The sequence below is a fragment of the Grus americana genome, chromosome 1 (genome assembly GCF_028858705.1).
Source record: "Grus americana isolate bGruAme1 chromosome 1, bGruAme1.mat, whole genome shotgun sequence".
Classification (NCBI taxonomy): Eukaryota; Metazoa; Chordata; class Aves; order Gruiformes; family Gruidae; genus Grus; species Grus americana.
The window spans coordinates 208086962-208105358 of NC_072852.1; the positions used below are offsets into that span (position 1 = coordinate 208086962).

The 18397-nt window shown below is 42.5% G+C and overlaps 1 protein-coding gene across 3 annotated transcripts in view; it reads left to right on the plus strand.

Moving 5' to 3' along the window:
* SMCO4 (single-pass membrane protein with coiled-coil domains 4) overlaps window positions 1-17877 on the plus strand; it is a 31127-nt gene extending 13250 nt beyond the window's left edge. For all 3 annotated transcript variants that reach the window (XM_054812711.1, XM_054812712.1, XM_054812713.1), the window contains exon 2: window positions 17092-17877. In XM_054812711.1, the coding sequence (XP_054668686.1) occupies window positions 17224-17403 (180 nt within the window). In that variant the 5' untranslated portion in view covers window positions 17092-17223 and the 3' untranslated portion in view covers window positions 17404-17877. The remainder of the gene's footprint in view (window positions 1-17091) is intronic.
* The last annotated feature ends 520 nt before the right edge of the window (window positions 17878-18397 follow it).

Below are 18397 nucleotides of genomic sequence, written 5' to 3' on the forward strand. Positions count from 1 at the left end.
GAATTTCTTCCTAAAACTTAATCTAAATCTACCCTCCTTCAGCTTAAGGCCATTACACCTTGTCCTATCACTACATGCCGTTGTAAAAAGTCCCTCACCAGCTTTCTTGTAGGCCCCTTTAGGTACTGGAAGGCTGCTGTAAGGTCCCCCTGGAGCCTTCTCAGCCCGAACTCTCCCTAACAACCCCAACTCTCTCAGCCTGTCCTCATAGGAGAGGTGCTTGGGCCCTCTGATCATCTTTGTGGGCCCTCCTCTGGACTCACTCCAACAGCTCCATGTCCTTCTTATGTTGGGGACCCCAGAGCTGGATGGAGTACTCCAGGTGGGGTCTCATGAGAGCAGAGTAGAGGGGCAGAATCACCTCCCTCGACCTGCTGGTCACACTTCTTTTGATGCAGCCCAGGACACGGCTGGCTTTCTGGGCTGCAAGTGCACACTGATGGCTCACGTTGAGCTTCTCCTTAATCAACACCCCCAAGTCCTTCTCCTCAGGACTGCTCTCAATCCATTCCTCGCCCAGCCTGTAGTTGTGCTTGGGATTGCCCTGACCCTTGTGCAGGACCTTGCATGGGCCCACCTCTCCAGCCTGTCAAGGTCCCTCTGGATGGCATCCCTTCCCTGCGGTGTGTCAACTGCACCACACAGCTTGGTGTCATCGGCAAACTTGCTGAGGGTGCACTCGATCCCACTGTCTGTGTTAAACAGTGCTGGTTCCAATACCGACCCTTGAGGAACGGCACTTGTCACTGTTCTCCACTTGAACATTGAGCCATTGACCACAACTCTCTGAGTTCCAGCCAATTCCTTGTCCACTGAGTCATCCATCCGTCAAATCCATGTCTCTCCAATTTAGAGACAAGGATGGCATGTGGGACAGTGTCAAATGCTTTGTACAAGTCCAGGCAGATGACATCAGTTGCTCCTCCCTTGTCCTCCAACGCTGTAACCCCATCGTAGAAGGCCACCAAATTTGTCAAGCACGATTTGCCCTTTGCGAAGCCATGTTGGCTGCCACCAATCACCTCCTTATTTTTCACGTGCATAGTTTCTCGGAGGATCTGCTCCATGATCTTGCCAGGTGTTTTGGGTGGGAGGAGGTGCTTTAAGATTTGTTTTTATTTCTTATTGCTCTATTCTGTTTTCTTGGTAATAAATTGGATTAATTTTCCCCAAGTCAAGTCTGTTTTACCCATGATGGTGACTGGTGAGTGATCTCCCTGTCGTTATCTCAACCCACAAGCCTTTCGTTATATTTTCTTTCCCCTGCCCAGCTGAGGAGGGCAGTGACAGAGCAGCTTTGGGGGGCACCTGGCCTCCAGCCTGGGTCAATCCACCACACTGGGCACAGAGGTGAGACTGACTGGCCTGTAGTTCCCTGGGTCTTCCTTTTTTCCCTTCTTAAAAATGGGGTTATGTTTCCCCTTTTCCAGTCAGTGGGAACTTCACTGGACTGCCATGGCTTCTCAAATACAGATAGTGGCTCATCAACTTCATCCGCCACTTCCCTCAGGACCCACAGATGCATCTGAAATGCACAGAATGTGCTTGTTGATTCTCTTGGGTTTTGGAGAGCCCATGCTCAGGAGTATGGGTGCATTACACTTGGCTTTATTTAGAATATTCAGGTGCTGGACTGGTCAGTAAGAGGCTCTGCTAAACCACTGCCTGGTTGTCTGTTATTTGGTTTATTTGCCTCTCTGTGTTGAACTTCCGTCCCTTTTCTCAGTCTCCCCTCTTCCTCCCATTTCAAATTAGTGGCAGTCTTTGAGTAAGATTACATTTTCCTTTTACTCTTGCACTAGAAATTCAAAGGATGAACTGCCCCTTCTTCATTCTTAAGAGTGAAGTGCTATTTTATAGTACTCTCAGATTAAACATTGGGGTCGCTGAATCTAGTTCTGGTGCTGCAGCTCTTGTATTGAGGAACAGCCTGCTTGGAGCAATATTTGTGAAACTATTTCAGTAACATCTCGCTATTACCAAGCCAGTACTGCAACCTTATATAAGCCAGTTTCCATCCACTTAACTCCAGGACAACTTTGATGATTAATATTTATATAAAAGCTTTCATGTTTCCACAGTGAAATTGTCTCACTCTTAAAAGAAAAGGTGGCTTTTTGCCTGTTGACTCGGTGTGAAAAAGCTTCCAAAGGCTTTCAGCTGCACTGCATCTGGGACAGGCATCAGCAGAAAAACCGGGGTCGTCTTTAATTCAGTATTTCATTTTGTGAAATTGCCTACTCTGAGAGAAATAAAACATTTACATGTATATTAACCAATGTTTGCCAGCTCTTGGAGTAAAGCCAGTTCTCTCAGGGCCAAACAAACGCTCTGAGAGAATGAGTAATAATCTGCTATTGTCACTCCTAATTTATGGATGGGTATATAGAGCAATGTTTGCCATTTTAAGTTGTCCTGTTCGCTTGAAAGACTAAAAATCACGATTAGCTATCGGCTTGGACTATCTATAGCATGTCTGTTTATAGCTGATTTACTCAATATAGCTGTTGCACAAGTTCAAAACCTCCCCACATGATAAGAAGTAATTGTGGAAGAGGATGAGAACACATGAAGGTTACAGATGTTTTGGGACAGTAATTTGGAAGCTGCAGCCAGAGGCTGAAAAGATATATGGCATCTCCTCTTTTGAAATGACACGCAAGGTCCCTGTGCCTCATCTGTTTTCTTAGGAAATCTGTATCATCTCTCTCATGTTAAAAGGAAGTTAAAAATCTGTGGATTCCCAAAATAATGGCTGTATTGAGCTTTTGTTGTTGATAGATAAGTAAGACGAGGGTGTAATACTGAGTACCTTACAGTGATGTTTTCCTGTGTCTCTGAGCCTTTTCATTTGCTTAGTTTTTCAACAAATTAGTTAAAAACAGTTTATAAAACTTGGTTTTATACATTTACAGGCGGGCTTTTCTCATGAAGTTAACAGGAATCTTGGCAAGATTGGGCTGAGTAAAAACAACAGCAAGACTTTTTTTTTATTGAGAAAGATGTGTCTTTTTTATGGGAGCCCTTAAAATCCCACCCCTTTAAGGCCCATATTAAATGTTGCTGAGAGGCAAATAGCACAGCATCCCTCTGGAGTAGAAGTTTGAGGCATCAAGAGTCACTCTTGAGATGAAATTGTCCCCAGAATGTCCTGTGAAGTCTTCTGTGAGATCTCCTGGCAGGCTGTGGAGGGATGTGCTGTATCACACCTAAGTACATAGGTAGGAGATGGATGAGAAGTACAAACCTCGCTTGTCAGCCACTAAGAGTAAATAAACACAGTGCAGAGATGAGAATGATAATTGATGTCAATCTTCTCCGATGGATTGACTCTTCCATCTGCTTCTTTTAGTCTTTATTTCACTTCCATGCAGCTTTTCTTCCACGCACTGGTTTCTTTCCTTTTGTTTCCCTTCCTCTCCTGCACACTAAGAGGGCTCTCCTGCTCTTTCTCTCTGGGCTTTATTATCTCACTCACCTACTTGTGCTGCATCACAATTTATTTTTTTTTTCTTTCCCCCCACTGTATTAAACTTCCTATCTGTGGTCTTGTTAAATGAAGTAACAGCAAGAGCGGTTGGTGTTGATATTGCAGATACCAGGATGTCCAAAGCCCAGGGTGCAGCCATTAATATTCTGTCCATGAGCTGTGGAAGACAGACTCTGAAGAGACGCCTAAGGACATGATTCCTCAGCCCCTCTGAAAGGTCAGACGTAGGACTTAACTTCTGTACTGTGCAGCCTTAGCTGTCACTTGGTGTTCACAGGCTCTTAGATAAGATTAAAAACTAATATATCCCCGGTTTGAGAGAAGGTCGAATAATGCATGATCCAAACCCTACATCTACTGGATCATGGGCAGGGGCCTTTAAACAGCCATTCCCTGCACACCCACAGTTCCCAAACTGTCCATGGGCCCCAACGCTGACTTGACTTCCATCGTTCAAGTTCAGGGTACAACTTGAAGGGATTTGATTGTTAAGTGCCTGCTGTTGCATTGACGAGAGGGATCTACTGAATAGGCCAGAAGACATACTGTCGAATTTGGCTGATATGAACAGTGGAGCAAAATGAGTCATATTTTTAAGAGCTGGTCAGCAGCATCTTAATAAAAATGGGAAGGAGGGAGAACCAACCGCACCACAAAACCAACCAAAAAACTGCCTAAAGACAAAAAAAAAAAAAAAAAAGGAAAAAAACCACAACGAACAGCTTGGAGCAATGTTCCTTGAAATTGCTCTAAAATATGAAACTATTAAGATTAATCTGAATTAATCTACACAAAGTAAGAAAGATACCTGCTTAGATCTCAGCAGCAGCAGGTGCTTGCAGTATTATAAATAGAAAGCAATACAAATTGAGGTGCTTATTAAATTTGCCTTTATGATGTTTTGAAGAATTGCAGTGCAACAGAAAAGAAAAATTACCTGAGGCTCTGGCTTAGAAGGGAGACTTAAATAGCTGTGCTGCCAAAGGAAATGGGACATAAACTAGGATAAGTGATAGACTTGTTCAGAAAAGGTTATCTAACAGCGATTTGTCCCTAGCATGGAGAGATTGGCCGAGAGCTTTGGAGAGATGTGATTGAACAGAGGAGGGCTTAATTTTTTTGGACAGTTTTAATACAATATTGAATTTTAATATATTTTCCAGGAGATTGCACTCTAATCCTTTCTATCACTTATGTGTCTCAAGTTTTCCCTTGTTTCCCTTTTCCCTTTCCCCCAGCTGACAAAAACTAATTCTGCAGGAAATGTTCTTGTTTGGGAAATGGGCTTATTCAGAATTTTTGCTGCCTTTTTGGATAAGGCTTCGGTAAGGATCCTGTATGTCGTTCAGCATTTTCTAAAATTCCTGAAACACTGTAGGGCCTCCGCAGAGAGGTGGCTGAGCAGAGCAGCTAACAAATCGTCGAATAAACCAGATCAGAGCAGCAGGCTTAACTGGCAGAGAGACTATTAAAAACGAATCAAAATCTGCAATGTTTTTTTCTTTAATGAGATACTCAAATTGATTTAATTTGGCAGGGAACATACTAGGAAATTGTAGCATGGGAAAATCGGTGCTTTGGGGAGCAGTGAATTGCCCTGCATGAGATCAGAGATCCTACTTTTTAATGGAGCGAAACACGAGCACGCTTGCTGATGGAGAGGAGGTGTGTGGTGGCACGCTGTTGCTCCTGCACCCTTCTCGTCTCAGTTACTCTCTTGGAAAATGCCTGGCATACAATCAGGGAAGGCATCTAGGTTACAAACAGTGATAACATGCACAGGCAGAACAGGTAGAGTCATTATTGCAGAGTGGAGGGGAAAAGGGAACACGTGCGGACAACAGGACTCCTGGCATCTAGGCCCAGACCTCCCTGGCGCTGCACGTGTGGGCTTACGCAAGCTAAAGTAGCCTGTATGCCGTACCAACCACTTAATATATTTTACCAGTGGTTAGGAGCTCAGTTGCATTCATATGCTTGAGTTGCATGAAAAAGATGACTTGGGCAGTGCACGAGCATGACTGCCCTGGGAAAAGTTTGAGTCTGTTCAGCAGGGAATTAAGGTGGTATCTGAGCTTACAGCATTATTAATCCACAATTGTGTATCGTTGGTGACTCTCTGAGAGCACCGTGAATATAGCGGATTACTTTAAAAACAACCCGAGTGGAAAGGAAGGCTGTACAGGACTAATTGAGAAGGGAAAATATGAATACGTAGGGAGATGTGGTGTTTTGGTCCTGATAAGTGCTTTAAAAGAAGGTCACTTGTACTTCATGGTGGTTGAACTGTGGTATGGATCAATAGCTCTTTGCTGAACGTTGTAGAGGAACTTCTGAGACATCCCTCTCTGACTGCCTGGGCTTGCTTGTAGTGGACTTCATTACACGGCTCCATAGCATTTGCTTTTGCTTCTGAGTTCTTGAGCTGGTGGAAAGTCCTGGCTGTAGGACTGTAAGTAGAAGTACATAAATAGGTGGTGCAAGAACCAGTGGTGCAGAACAGATTAGGCAAAACCAGGCTTGTGTTTAGAGGGTGGCTTTGCTGGGAAACTCCCTTTGGTTAGACTGTGCAAAACTTTTTTTCTTTCTGTCCCTGTAATTTTATTAAGTCTTAATTAAACTTTCTGCATTTAAATTAGTTTACATTAATGTCACACTGTCTTATTATGTGTATATTGACAGACACTAACAGGGATTTGATCAGGCTAATCCAGCTGTATGTAATTATGTGCCTTCTCCTTAAATAATTGCAAACAGAGCCTATCAATCATGGCAGGAAAGCCTGCTGCTTTATTATAATGTGGGATTGTTTAGTGAAATGTAATAAGATTTCAGGTTTAAGCTGGGAAGTAAACAGAATGAGATTTTAATGAGATCAGTGATAGGAAGAAAAAACTCTCCCCACCCATCCTGTGTCGCAAGTCTCAGTTCTTGTCTCCCCTTCCCTCCGCCAAAAAGGTGTCCTGATTGCATTGTTGTCACGTTGATGTTGAGAACGTTTCTGTAATTTGAAAGGAATTTGTGAAAGGCGCAGATTTCTGGCTGCCAGAGGAAGAGATCTAGCCTAAACCTGTGGTGCTGTTCCAATGTAAGGTGGAGGTTTTTATTTCATTCATTGACAACTTGATTACCCAGATCAAACAAGAGCATGTAGAAGGTGACAGAGGTAGGAATGAAACCTGCCAAACCGCAGCACTGCACAAGCTCTAAAACACCTGCCCCGCTTGGAAAACAAGTAAGGGAGTAACACAGGCACCCACTTCAGTGATTGTGTTTGGGTTGATTTCTGTGTGATTTAGTTACTCTGCAGTGTCATGCAGTCCTCCCCTGGCACGTGTACAAGCAGGGAGACAGGCACGGTGCCAGCAGTCTTTCCTCAGCCTCCTACTGGAAAACCATCTGTGCCAAGAAAAGCTTGAAAAACCAGAACTTCAGACAAGGCCTGAAGGGGGTGAATTTGAGATCTGAACCCCTCGTTCAGCATGCTCTGGCATTGCATCCAGCTTGCTTTAAATCTGCGAAAACCTCCAAGTTACTTTGTAAAATAAAACATTAAGTGCCACTGTTGGTCAAGTGCTGTCCATTTTTACCTGCAGGACTGCCTCAGGCAGGTTTCAGGAGCCTGGGTACATCTATCTTACTTTCTCCTATTGCAGGTGGTTCTGTACCTTGAGCTGGAAGAGGGAGATTTCCCTTTGTGTCTTGTGAAGAAACAAACTGTTTCACAAATGCTTTGAGTCCAGCATATGCAGATTGTCTTCTGGTCAGGAAGTGCAAATGTTGTTTCTAGATACTGCCCTGGTTTCTTGGGAGCTGTTCTTTCAGCTTTTCTCTTCTCTCGGTCACTTTCCATCATTCCTCTCTCTGGTGCACGCACACCATGTACACGCACACCCCTGCTGCCCCAGGCTCATCCCTTGCCTTTGTGTTTTCTGTGGATTTAGATTTAACAATCCGTTCTTGCTGTGGGCATGGATTTTTTTTGCCTGCCAAGTTTTAGCCTGGACTGAGTTTTCAGTGCCAAAGTTTTAATGACAGTAGAATTATAATGAAAAGCAGTGACAGTCCTCAACTCTCCTGTTTGCATTACGAAACTGTAACATCAGGCTTCAGACTTGCTGGCATTCTGCCTGGCATGTGGCTCGGGGATCTGTTTCAAACACGCTTACAGTGATGCTGTCTCACGGAGTGACTGTGTTGGCAACCCGGTAGTTTGAACGGGAGAAGTAACAACCAGACCGCACGCTGTATCACAGGAAAAGTGTTTCCCATCTAGGTCATCATGAGCTTGGAGGATGAGCGCTGCTACCCTCTGGTGACAGTTCAGCTTGTGGTGTGAGTTAGCAGCGACAGTCTGGGTCTCGGTGGGCTTGTGACCCCGACGCAGCTGCACTGGAAAACAGAAATGTTATTTTCACACCTCATTCCTATTGCTGCACCTTCTTGCAGATGCCAAATGCTTGGGGTTGGTCTGGGGGAGCGGCACGTGAATTTTGAGGAGCTCCCACACCAGTGACTTGTTTATTTTTATTTATTTATTTAGCATAGCTATTTAGAAACTGACTGATTTTGCGTAAATACACTGGAAAGATAAATGTTTTCTATTCAAAGGAGTCTTGTCAGGAACAGCTGAGAAAATTACTTTTTAAGAAAACAGCTGAGCTAACACATAATATCAAGTCATCTGCTAGGTGTTGTGGTTTACTGCATTTATGTGCAAGATCATCTGTAACAGTATAGATGGCGAATGGCAAACTCTTCTGTTACAGCCTCCCCTAGGAATTGAATCCATGCAGTGACAGAAATTACGTGTTAGTTTTTCTTGTGTTTTCAGTAAACATCAGTCGTATTTCTTCATTGGATTGCCTGTTGCAAAAAGTTGTCTTGACGCTGGTTCTTTATCTACAAAGTAAAATACAGGTTATTTATCCACCTGTCCATGGAGCAAAAGGACTTGTCTTTTTTTTTTTTTTTTTTTTTTTTTTAAAATTGAATTCTGTTCTGTTTCTTTGCTGCATTCAGGGCAGATAGGATTGCACTGCAACGCCGTATACGCCAAAAATACCGTCACCTCGGCTCTGTTTAACAATGCCTTCCCAGATGCAGAGATCCATGGCTTTTTGTTTCTAATACAGATTACTCACTATTTCCAAGTCCTCAGAATTGTGAAAATCGTATTGAAATAGCTTTTTGCTTTGGTGGCCTTGCTCTCTCTGACTTTCTGGCAGCATTCAATGCTGGCTTTCATTTTCCAAATGCTGTGAGTAGTTTGGAGACTCTCAAAGCTACATTTACAGTAAATGTGATGTTGCAGTAATGATGGGTCAATACAGATTTAGGTCTGTAATTTGGAAAAAAAACCCCACCACCCCTCACTAAAAAATAATGTTAAACTGACTTCAAACAGGATCTTAATAGTCCCATATTGTTATGCATATAATTAAAAGCTTTTACCCTTGAAGACAGGGTTGTATTGATTTGCTAATCATAATTCCTTGCTACAGTCAAATAGACTGAGGTAAATTTTTATGATATTAAGAATTGGCTTCATGCTGTAACATGAAAATCCATTTTTCACAGAGCCAAAAATTTTCTCTTAATGCTTTTCTTCATTTTTAGCACACTCTGAAATCATGATAGGTAGTGTCACCAAAACATGAAGATCTCAAATTTAGCATTGCAAGCATCATCTTCAGCTATGCATCAATTCTGCTGTGCAACTTCTGGTTAAAAGTAATGAGCTGGGTGACCCAGAGCATTTGGCAGTGCAGAAGCCGAAGTTATTTGTGTGGCTGTTCCTGCAGAGTCCTTGCTCGCTTAGGTTGCTCTTGTTGCGTTAGGGGGACAGCTTGTACAAATGAAGAGTTTCTTTTTTAAGCAGGCAATAATCATTTCCTCTTGTTAGTGGTTGCACGGAGCTGTGTTTCAGTACCAAAAGGAGCTGTCTTGCAATAGGAATATTTGCTTCATCATGGAGCTGCTTTTGTGTTGCTGAAAGTGGGTTGGCTGGGGAGGTTTGAGGGAGGGAGGGAGGATATGGCTGGGATTAAAGTGTTTTGTTAATCCTCAAGACAGGCGTGCTCTTTAGGGTTCAGCTCTCTCAGTCAAATTGGCAAATCTCTGCTCTATCCATCTTTGTCACCCACACAAGTGATTACACAGAACATTTTGCTCCTTTAGAGCCTGTCAAATAATGAAGATTTTTAACTATCTGTTGAGGGATATTAGTAGTTTAACGTAAATAAGTAGGTTTTAGTTAGAATAAATTACTTAGGAATATAATAGAGTGTGATTTGTGCTGTTTGCTTAGCTTTACTAAGCAAGAGTGGCTAGATTTGCTGAACCCTTAGGCCACGGTAGAGGTATTTCAGTAATTCTATTAGTTTTCCTAATAGCTAGTACATCGCTGTGTTTAGACTTTTAGTATGGGAAAGTATTTTGATACCACACTAATGCCTTGGTAGTGTTTTTCCAAATCTGGGACTCTTCAGTTCTCCATGTTCCACCAGTAACGGCAAGCGCACAAGGAATGTAAACCAGAAGATAAGGAGGCTCCAACCTTTGTGGAAAACTGTGAAAACTGCAAGGCGACAAGATAAGAGCCTGCCTGCCTGGACACAGAAGAAGAATCCAATTAGATGTTAGGAGACCGCAGACCAAAAATCACCATTGGACTAAAGGACCTGTGGACAGTGCGTGAAGGGCGCGTGAGGGGAGGGTGCATGGGACCCAAGGGTGTAATTGCCCTGGGATTTCTTCGTTCAGGTCTGTCTTTGGAGGCACCCAGCCTGGGCTGATCCTGCTGCTGCATCTTTCAATTAAATTAATTATTTTATAAAATCCAATGCCTGAGAGACTGCGGTGGGAAACCTAGGGTTGAGCCTGAAGAAGGAGGAAACACGCCCAAGGATAAGTGTGTGTGTGTGTGAATGCTTGGGCAGCAGCTACTCCTTTAATGCTATTATTTTACATGTGGTGTTTAAAATGGAGTGTAATAATTGTGCTTGAATGTGATGGAAATAGTGCTGGACAATCACTATTGCAGTTGCATAAAAACTGTTACAGTCAAGCTTTTTTTCTTTAAAAAAAAAAAAAAAATCCCCTTCCCTCCTCAGAGCCAGGTTTGCAAGGCATTAGGTGCCTAATGCATCTGACACAAAGGCAGGAGCAGATTCAACTTCTGTCTTGATATTGGAGTTGGGTGTGAACTGGTCTAAGTGCTCGTGTAAATCCTACCCAGGTAGCAGCCATCTGAAGGGATGAAGGCATTGTTCATAAAAGATGTGACGATGGTTATTTTTCTCTCTCACATCTACCAAAACTGAAACACGAGGAAAAAAAACAAGTGATGAAGTTGGACCTGTGTGGATGGAAAGGCTGCATGCAGAACTGAGGTCTCTGGATACCTTGACTGGAGCTCTGTGCACAGGTTTTCCTCTTTGTAAATCTATCCCATGCTGCTACTGAAATACTTTTTAAAATTCGCATTTAGCTGTGTTTCTAAGCTGACTGTATCACCTTAGAAAATGGGGACCTTGCTGATGCTATTCTGGTAATGGCCAGAAATTTGAGCTGCAGGAAATAAAATTCTGTCCAAAATGTGGTGGTTTACCTCGAGGTAAAATCAGTTATGGAGTAATGATAAAAAAAAAAAATCTGTGTTCCATGGGGTAGTCTAAAACAAGTCTTGTCCTTTATTTAATAGTACCCAGGGTTTGTGTAACAGTATTACATGCAGTTCAATCATTTATTAAAAAAAACCCTAAAACATTTGCATGGTTTCAAAGGTAGGAAATAACGTGTTCTCTGTTGCTTAGACTCTAATTAAGGGTAGAAGCAAGAATGACATTACTTCAGCCAATGCGTTGGTCCCAGGCTCCCTGTGCTGACTAGGGCAGCACATCAAGTTTCCTTCTGCTGTCAGGAGCTGCCATCTCCCTGTGGTGGCCACCGCCTCAGCCGTAGTGAAGTCGAAGTTGCGTGAGGTAAGGGATGATCAAAGCCTCATGTGTAGGAGACCCTGCACAGCCGCTCCTGGCTGCCCAGAGCCGCTGCGTCCGTTCTGCTGGGACCCCTCTCTGTGCGTGGCCTGGGCCTGCAGCAGCGCTGCAAGGAACAACCCTCTCGCTGGTGGGAAGGGTGGGTGGTCTTTATCACAAGGCCGGCAGCTGTGCCTGTTTTAACCACTGCTCAGTGCTGAGCACTGGTTCCCTGCTAACCGGGCGTCCTCTTGCCCATTGGGTCCTCACCTTCTCCTCTTTCCATCTCTCAGACTCGACTCTTCTTCCAGCAGCTCTGGCTGCAGTACCCTAAAGTAATCAGCCTGGTAGCAGAAGTAAGTAACAAGCTGATAAGTTGGTTGGGTTTAGTTCTTGACTCTGATGCTGGTGTGTCCTGGTGATTGGGAACTGCTGGGTTTGGGGCTTTTTAATGCTAAAATAATCTGAAGAATATTGTCTGCTTAGGTGTCTTGTGGCCTTTTTCCGCACTGCTGGCAGGCAATTTGAATGCAGTGTGTCCTGATTGTCTGCTGGTTTGTTGTCTGATTTTTTTTTTTTTAAACATGTAACATCCATGGCCTTAGGGGAAAATGAAAACGATAACAATTAATTCTTGTCAGATTGTTTGAATTTCAAGATGTCTTGCTGTTCCAGAAATGTTATGGTATGGGTAGTAGGTTAGACCAGGTTAAGCCGAATTGGCCTGCAAACACTTGTAATTTTGGATTTGGAGAAAAATTAGTCATCTTAACATGGCTAATACCTTCATGCCGTAGGATCGGTGATAATAAGTTCTTTAGATGTCTAGACGTGCGATTACACTAAATGCAGATAAACAAAATCTTTCGTGCATGTGCTGCATGCAGAAGGAGATGCAGAATTGCGATACTTGGCAATTGGATACTTGTAGCCAGAGTCAGGGCTGCTGTTCCTGGTACGCAGGAATAGCTGTGTGTGGTGTTAGGAGTTTTTAATTGATGATTACTAATGGTCAGTGTTAATTTTACCAAAAAAAAAAAAAAAAAGGACACAGCTGGTTGCTATAAATTCTGGTTGAAAATTGTTGATGTATTTTGAAGTACCCCTAAGTTTCACTACAGCTTTCTGGTACAAAATTACCCCTGCTCAGCCGTAGCTGACTTGCTTTAAGATGCTGGTAAATGCTTCAGTATTGGTATGAGTGACTTCAGCAAGTCCACTGATTTATGCTCTTAGGTTTTGCGGTTGGCTCTGCAAAACAGTTCAGAGTAACTAACCCAGAAGGTAGAATGAAGAGCACTTTTATATATAAAAAGCAATTTGGATGATGGGCAAGGAGGAATGTAATTGCTCTAGACATCAAGCCAGGGTACTAAATTTGTGCATTTTTATTATGTTGAAGAGTGATATCTTTAGGTTTGTCTTCAGTAGCTTGAACTTTTAAATGTTTTGTTCTGCTTGAAACCTTAGCTTTTCAGTGTCAGAGAGAAGAGGTAGTCTCTGTGAAAATGTTTCAAACAACTCTACCAAGCCAACACCCTTTTTTTTGACTTGGCAATCAAGATGGTTTCTTTCTAGCCAGCAGATTCCTGCTTTTGGGGGAAACTTTGCTATAGTGAACTTAAAAATAATCTCACCACCCCATGCTATTTTATTACCAAATTTTAAATTGGAAAGTTCATAAAAGGAAGGTAAAGTTACTGTCTCTGGCTAGTGCCAGGCTCCTGTCACACTGTTGTGGACTACAGATATTCCACTTTTGCTAGTCTGTTAATCCCTTCTGTGCTATTCCTGTAAATGTCCCAGTTGAGGGAGTCGCTGACTTTCCAGTAAAAGCAGTAGTTGAAGTAGTTTGGTTCTTGTTTCCAGCCTTGGCAGATACTTGGGCCAGGCTGAGCAGTTACTAGCAATGGGAAGCAGCCTTAGGAGGATGCGCACAGTCTGTGGCAGTGCGCCCTCTCCTGTTCGGGGGAGACTAGGAATGGAAAGGAGACTCTCAGCTTCCATTTGAGGAGAAAAGGTGAGTTTCCAGTTCTTCTGCACCATGAGGTTAGCTGATCACTAAGGTTCCAGTTCCCCCAAGATGTAAGTTCCTGTGGGACATCACTTTCTTATTGCCCTTCTGATAGCTACTTGGTCTGAGACATTTGAAATGGGCAGTGCTAACTAGACTGTTAATCACACCCATCCCAATGCTATGTTATTTTTTTCCTCTCTTTGGTTGAGTTTTGCCTTCCCAGTGTGCAAGCAGGGTGATTCCTGGCTGAAGGAGGACGTAGCTCAGTAACATGACATAATTTGTTCTCATGGGCCACGCATGCCACCGGGAACAAGACCCTGACGTTGTCATCCTGGCCCTGCCTGGCCGTACTTCCTGTATCTGTTTCTTCCTTTCTGTAATTGTCTGGCGTTGCCTGTCTTCCAGTGAAGTCTGTGGGTAAGAGGCTTGGCAGTGGGAAGGGATAGCTGTGGCTGTCTTACTCTGCTTGCACAACATGGGCCGTAGAATTTCATCTTATGCAGCTCAGCACTGGTTTTAAGTGCTGTTTTGTACCAAAATGAACATAGCAGCATGTACAACATCCCGGACCTTTCCTGTGGGGGTGGGTTGTCTCTTGCAGCAACTGTCTGATCCTGGCAGTTGCGTCTGGGCTCCGAGCGGCAGCGGGGCCTGGCAGCAACTTGCAGAGATTCACTGCTTCCATTTTATGGTTAAGATGGACCCTAAGGCTCATCTCTCTGAAAACTGTGGGCCAGTTTCTGTGGAAGTCCATCTCTGCCAGTAGCAAAGCCAAGTAACCCAATCCACTGGAAATGTATTTGGAGATTGATGCCAGATTCCCAAACTGCAGAGCATCAGCTTGCAATTCAAGTGGCGCTGACATTTGCGGGAAGGCTTTCTGTTCTAAGCCGTCAGATGTTAGCTAGTGTATGTAATTAACTTGGTATAATTTTGCTTCAGAATGAAATATTCATTCAAAAGAGACTTAAAAAAAACCATGCTGATGTTTTTAATGTCTGGGTAGCAAGTGATGCTGCGTAGAGCAAGGCATACATTTATTGTTAGAGAGATTGGTTTCATGGCAACTCCTGTTTGTTACTATGGTACACAGAAAGTCCCAAGGGCTTTTACTGTCCATCACTTCTTGGGTCTTGTGAGTAATCCGGATACAAAACCCACTGATGTACGTTAACAGTGGAGACAGAAAACAATCTGAAAATACTAAAGCCTGAAGTGCTCAGGTTGTCTAGTTACCCCAAAGGGCAAATGTAAAACTGTATTTTGCATAGTAGATTTTCTAGAGTTTAGTAATAAAGCTCATGACCAGAGCAGGAGGAGAATGAAATGGAAATGGGGTAAACCAGAGAATTTTTTTTGCCCCAAAAGACATTCCAGAGTTAGAGAAGTGATAAACAATAAAACCAAACCAGAAACCCATAGCTCGCAGAAGGTGAAGTGCCAAAGACTCTGCCCTGAATTGGTAAGAGAGCTGAGGATTTGCTGAGAAGAAACAGTTATGAAAGTTCAGAAATTAAGTAGTCCCATTTGATTAACAGACTGGAACAGGGTGTTGTGTGTAGTTGCTCCATCCAATTCCTATTTACCTCCCCATTATGAAGTTCACTGACCACTTCTCATCTCTCTAAATCTGTTACCTATTTCGATTCTAACACTGCAGCTTGAGGAAGGGATTAGTTCTTTCTAAGACTTGAACTTTATTGGGATGATTTTCAAAAGAGGAAACGGTCACTAAAACTTCCCTTTTATGTTTTATCAAAACTGAAATGAAGTGTTTGCCTCAGAGTCCCAGTTGAATTGGCAAAGTTTATGATCGGAAGAAACAACTGCTTGAAAGGTGTATGTGCGTGGGATGCAGGATTGGTGAGTCCTGCTGAACACAGAGATCCTGTCACGCTTGATGGCACTTTTTTTGTTGGTTTTGTTTTGGGTTTTTTTAGATTGTATGCAGGAAGGACCATGTAAAGACAGAAATACTGACCCATTGATTTGCTCTTGGTTTCCCAGTACCATGTTTGCTCTGATAGTCTGGTCACTTCTGTAAGTTTGAGTTAGTAGAGTTACTCAACATTTTAGCCTACTTGATGCAGTATTTCACCAACCTAATTGGCTGGATGGGATTCACAGCAGATGGGTTGCTGCTGTTACAAGAAAGGATGAAAACTCCTTTGTAGTTGCATGTAACTTATAGGTGAGGATTCTTGTTTTGGATATGAGAGTTTAAGTTTGGTTTTGCGTCTGTGGTCAGGCTGACAAATTGAGATGAGTGCTAACACCAACAGAAAGCATTCCACTTTCAGTGAAAACCTCTTTTTTAAAAAAAAAAAAAAAAAAGTAGTCATAAGACAACTTGTAACATTGACCAGAGATGACACATCAAGAGGAAATCATGTCTGTGGTGAACCGAGCAAGCTTTGCAGCTTTGGTGTTGACACATGCTCCTCACCTCCAGCAGCATGCTAAAATCATCTTTATCTTTTGATATAAAGAAGAGGGAAAGAAAAGAGCCAGTTACATTAACCCACTAATTTCTTGATATATTTTATTCTGAGTATGTAAGAGATTGATGGAAAAACAGTCCGTAGTTTACTTTCATTTCAACTCAGTATGTGACACCACTAATTGCTACCTTCCAAGTTTGTGTTGAGATACAGCTGTTGTGCTGCTGCAGGAATGGGGGACGTGGCAAAGAGGGAAATAGCCAAACAGTTGGCATCCTCCCTCCCCCGGCACGGTCAGTGAATTACACGCCTGTGGGCAGCTTAGGGGCAAAAAAACTTGGGGTATGGAAATAGTAAGCACCTACTAATTCTCCTTATTTCAGAGCGGCTTTCATATCTTGCAGTGTTTTTGTTAATCTCACTTTATAGATACTTCTGCTTTTAACAATTGGTCTAGTAGATGCTTCAGAGCCAACTACCTTAGTAATGACTGCTTGTCTACGCCAGCGATTTGGAAGCAGGCTGGTTATCATTTGGGATATTTTTCTTATAGAAACGACAGCTGTAGTAAGGGTGACAGTGCTGTTATGAATTAGACTTTGTTCTATGGCAGCAGAACCAGAAGTGAAGCCACTCTTGCCCCACATTTCTTCCTTTTAGAATACCCTGTGTTCCAATAAATACCTGGTGTGGGTGATAAACACTGAATGCTTTTCCTTACCGCAGGGCATGTGCTTGCCCTTCCTCATTCTGTAGGTTCAAGAGGAGCCACAGACCTGCTGCTGTTACAAGGGGCAGCTGGTACTCTGTGTTGGTACAAGACTAATTTGTGTTATTTCCATTAAGTCTTTAGCTGTGTTACCTTGTTTGCCCCAGAGGATAAAAAGTATGGTGCTGGGCTTTGTTTCTGGCTTAACAGCGTGCAAGCTCAGTGCTCTTGGACAAATACACACCCCATGATGAAATGCTGTAGTTTTTATGGCAAAAGTGTTACTGATGAGCTGAGTGAGCACGCTGCAATTCCGTTTCCTTGAAAGAAGCTGCACAGATATTGGTGCCACCTGGATAAAAGATTTACCAAGTGGAGCTGCAAATGGTTTTAATAACTGGAATATGTGTAGATATTGCTCAAAAGAATTGTTTTTTTTCCTTCTTTTGCAGTTTCTCGCACAGCCAACCACTCGAAGGAGAAGGAATTTTTCAGCCCCTTGTTTCAACAGACCTTGGACTATTTTCTGCTGCTTAACTCCCTTTGCTCCTCTGTTTTGGTGAACAGAAGATCCTAAGAGGAGGATGAGGCAGCTAAGAGGAAAACCCAAAAAAGAGACCTCCAAAGATAAAAAGGAGAGAAAACAGGCAATGCAAGAGGCCCGGCAACAAATCACCACTGTCGTGCTTCCCACGCTGGCTGTTGTAGTACTGCTGATTGTTGTGTTTGTTTATGTAGCGACTCGTCCAAATACAACTGAATGATGCGGCTTTTCAGACTTTCTAGCTTTGGGGTATTAATGATTTTCTCAAGAGCCAAAAGGAACTCTCTGCCACTCTTTCAGTACTTTACAAAGGAACTCGCTGGTATTTTCAGTCTTTCTCTTGGTTAGGGTCCCGCAGTTTCTCTTTAGGAATGTAACATAAAATGTATTGGTGAATGTGCCAGTACGTTTTATGGTCCAGTTCATGTGCCTTTCAGACTTTTAAAATGGTGTTTTTCTTAAATCTGTTTGAAGCTCTATATTGTAAAAGGAAATTGTGTTCTGCTATAAATTTGTAAAAAAAATCAGCTTTCAGCTTTTATCACTGTTATGGATAACATTGCTCCCATGAGCTCTTGTGCGTCTATTTCAGAACTTCCAAAGAAGTACACTTCTTCTTTGTACTTAATGTCATATGAAGTGCTTTGATTCAGAAAGGATATATTTATTTTTTGAATAAAAGAGAGAAGTCTTACTTGGAATCTTCAAATTATTTTGCAAAAAAATGTGACTTATTGTGAAAGCCTACATTATGTAATAATTTTTTCATTAAACACTATATAGTTCACTCAAAAAGAATTTCTTTTTGCTGTGAGATGCCAACATGCAAAGCAAACGCTTAAGGATCCGCCGGAAGGAGTCTTACAGAAGTTGAAAAGGGAGATTCTGCCAGTTTATGGTGAAGTAACTGAGAACAAACTACATAAACACAGGTAGTTGTTTATCTGAATGTTAAATATTTAGATCTGTATAAAGTGGCAATAAAAAAGGTGATTTTGGATACAGCCCTTGATTTTTTTTTTAATATTTTTTTCAAGGAAGGAAAAGTAACATTAGTGTAACTTTGATCTCTCATCTACTTGCTGAAGTGAGCTGCTGTCCTGTGACATCCCTCTCTCCCCCTTACTTAAAGGAAGCTGTGAGTACAGCTTAGGCAGTTTTATTCTAGGAAATCAAGCTATAAATTCCGATCAAAATGCTTCAATAATCCTGTA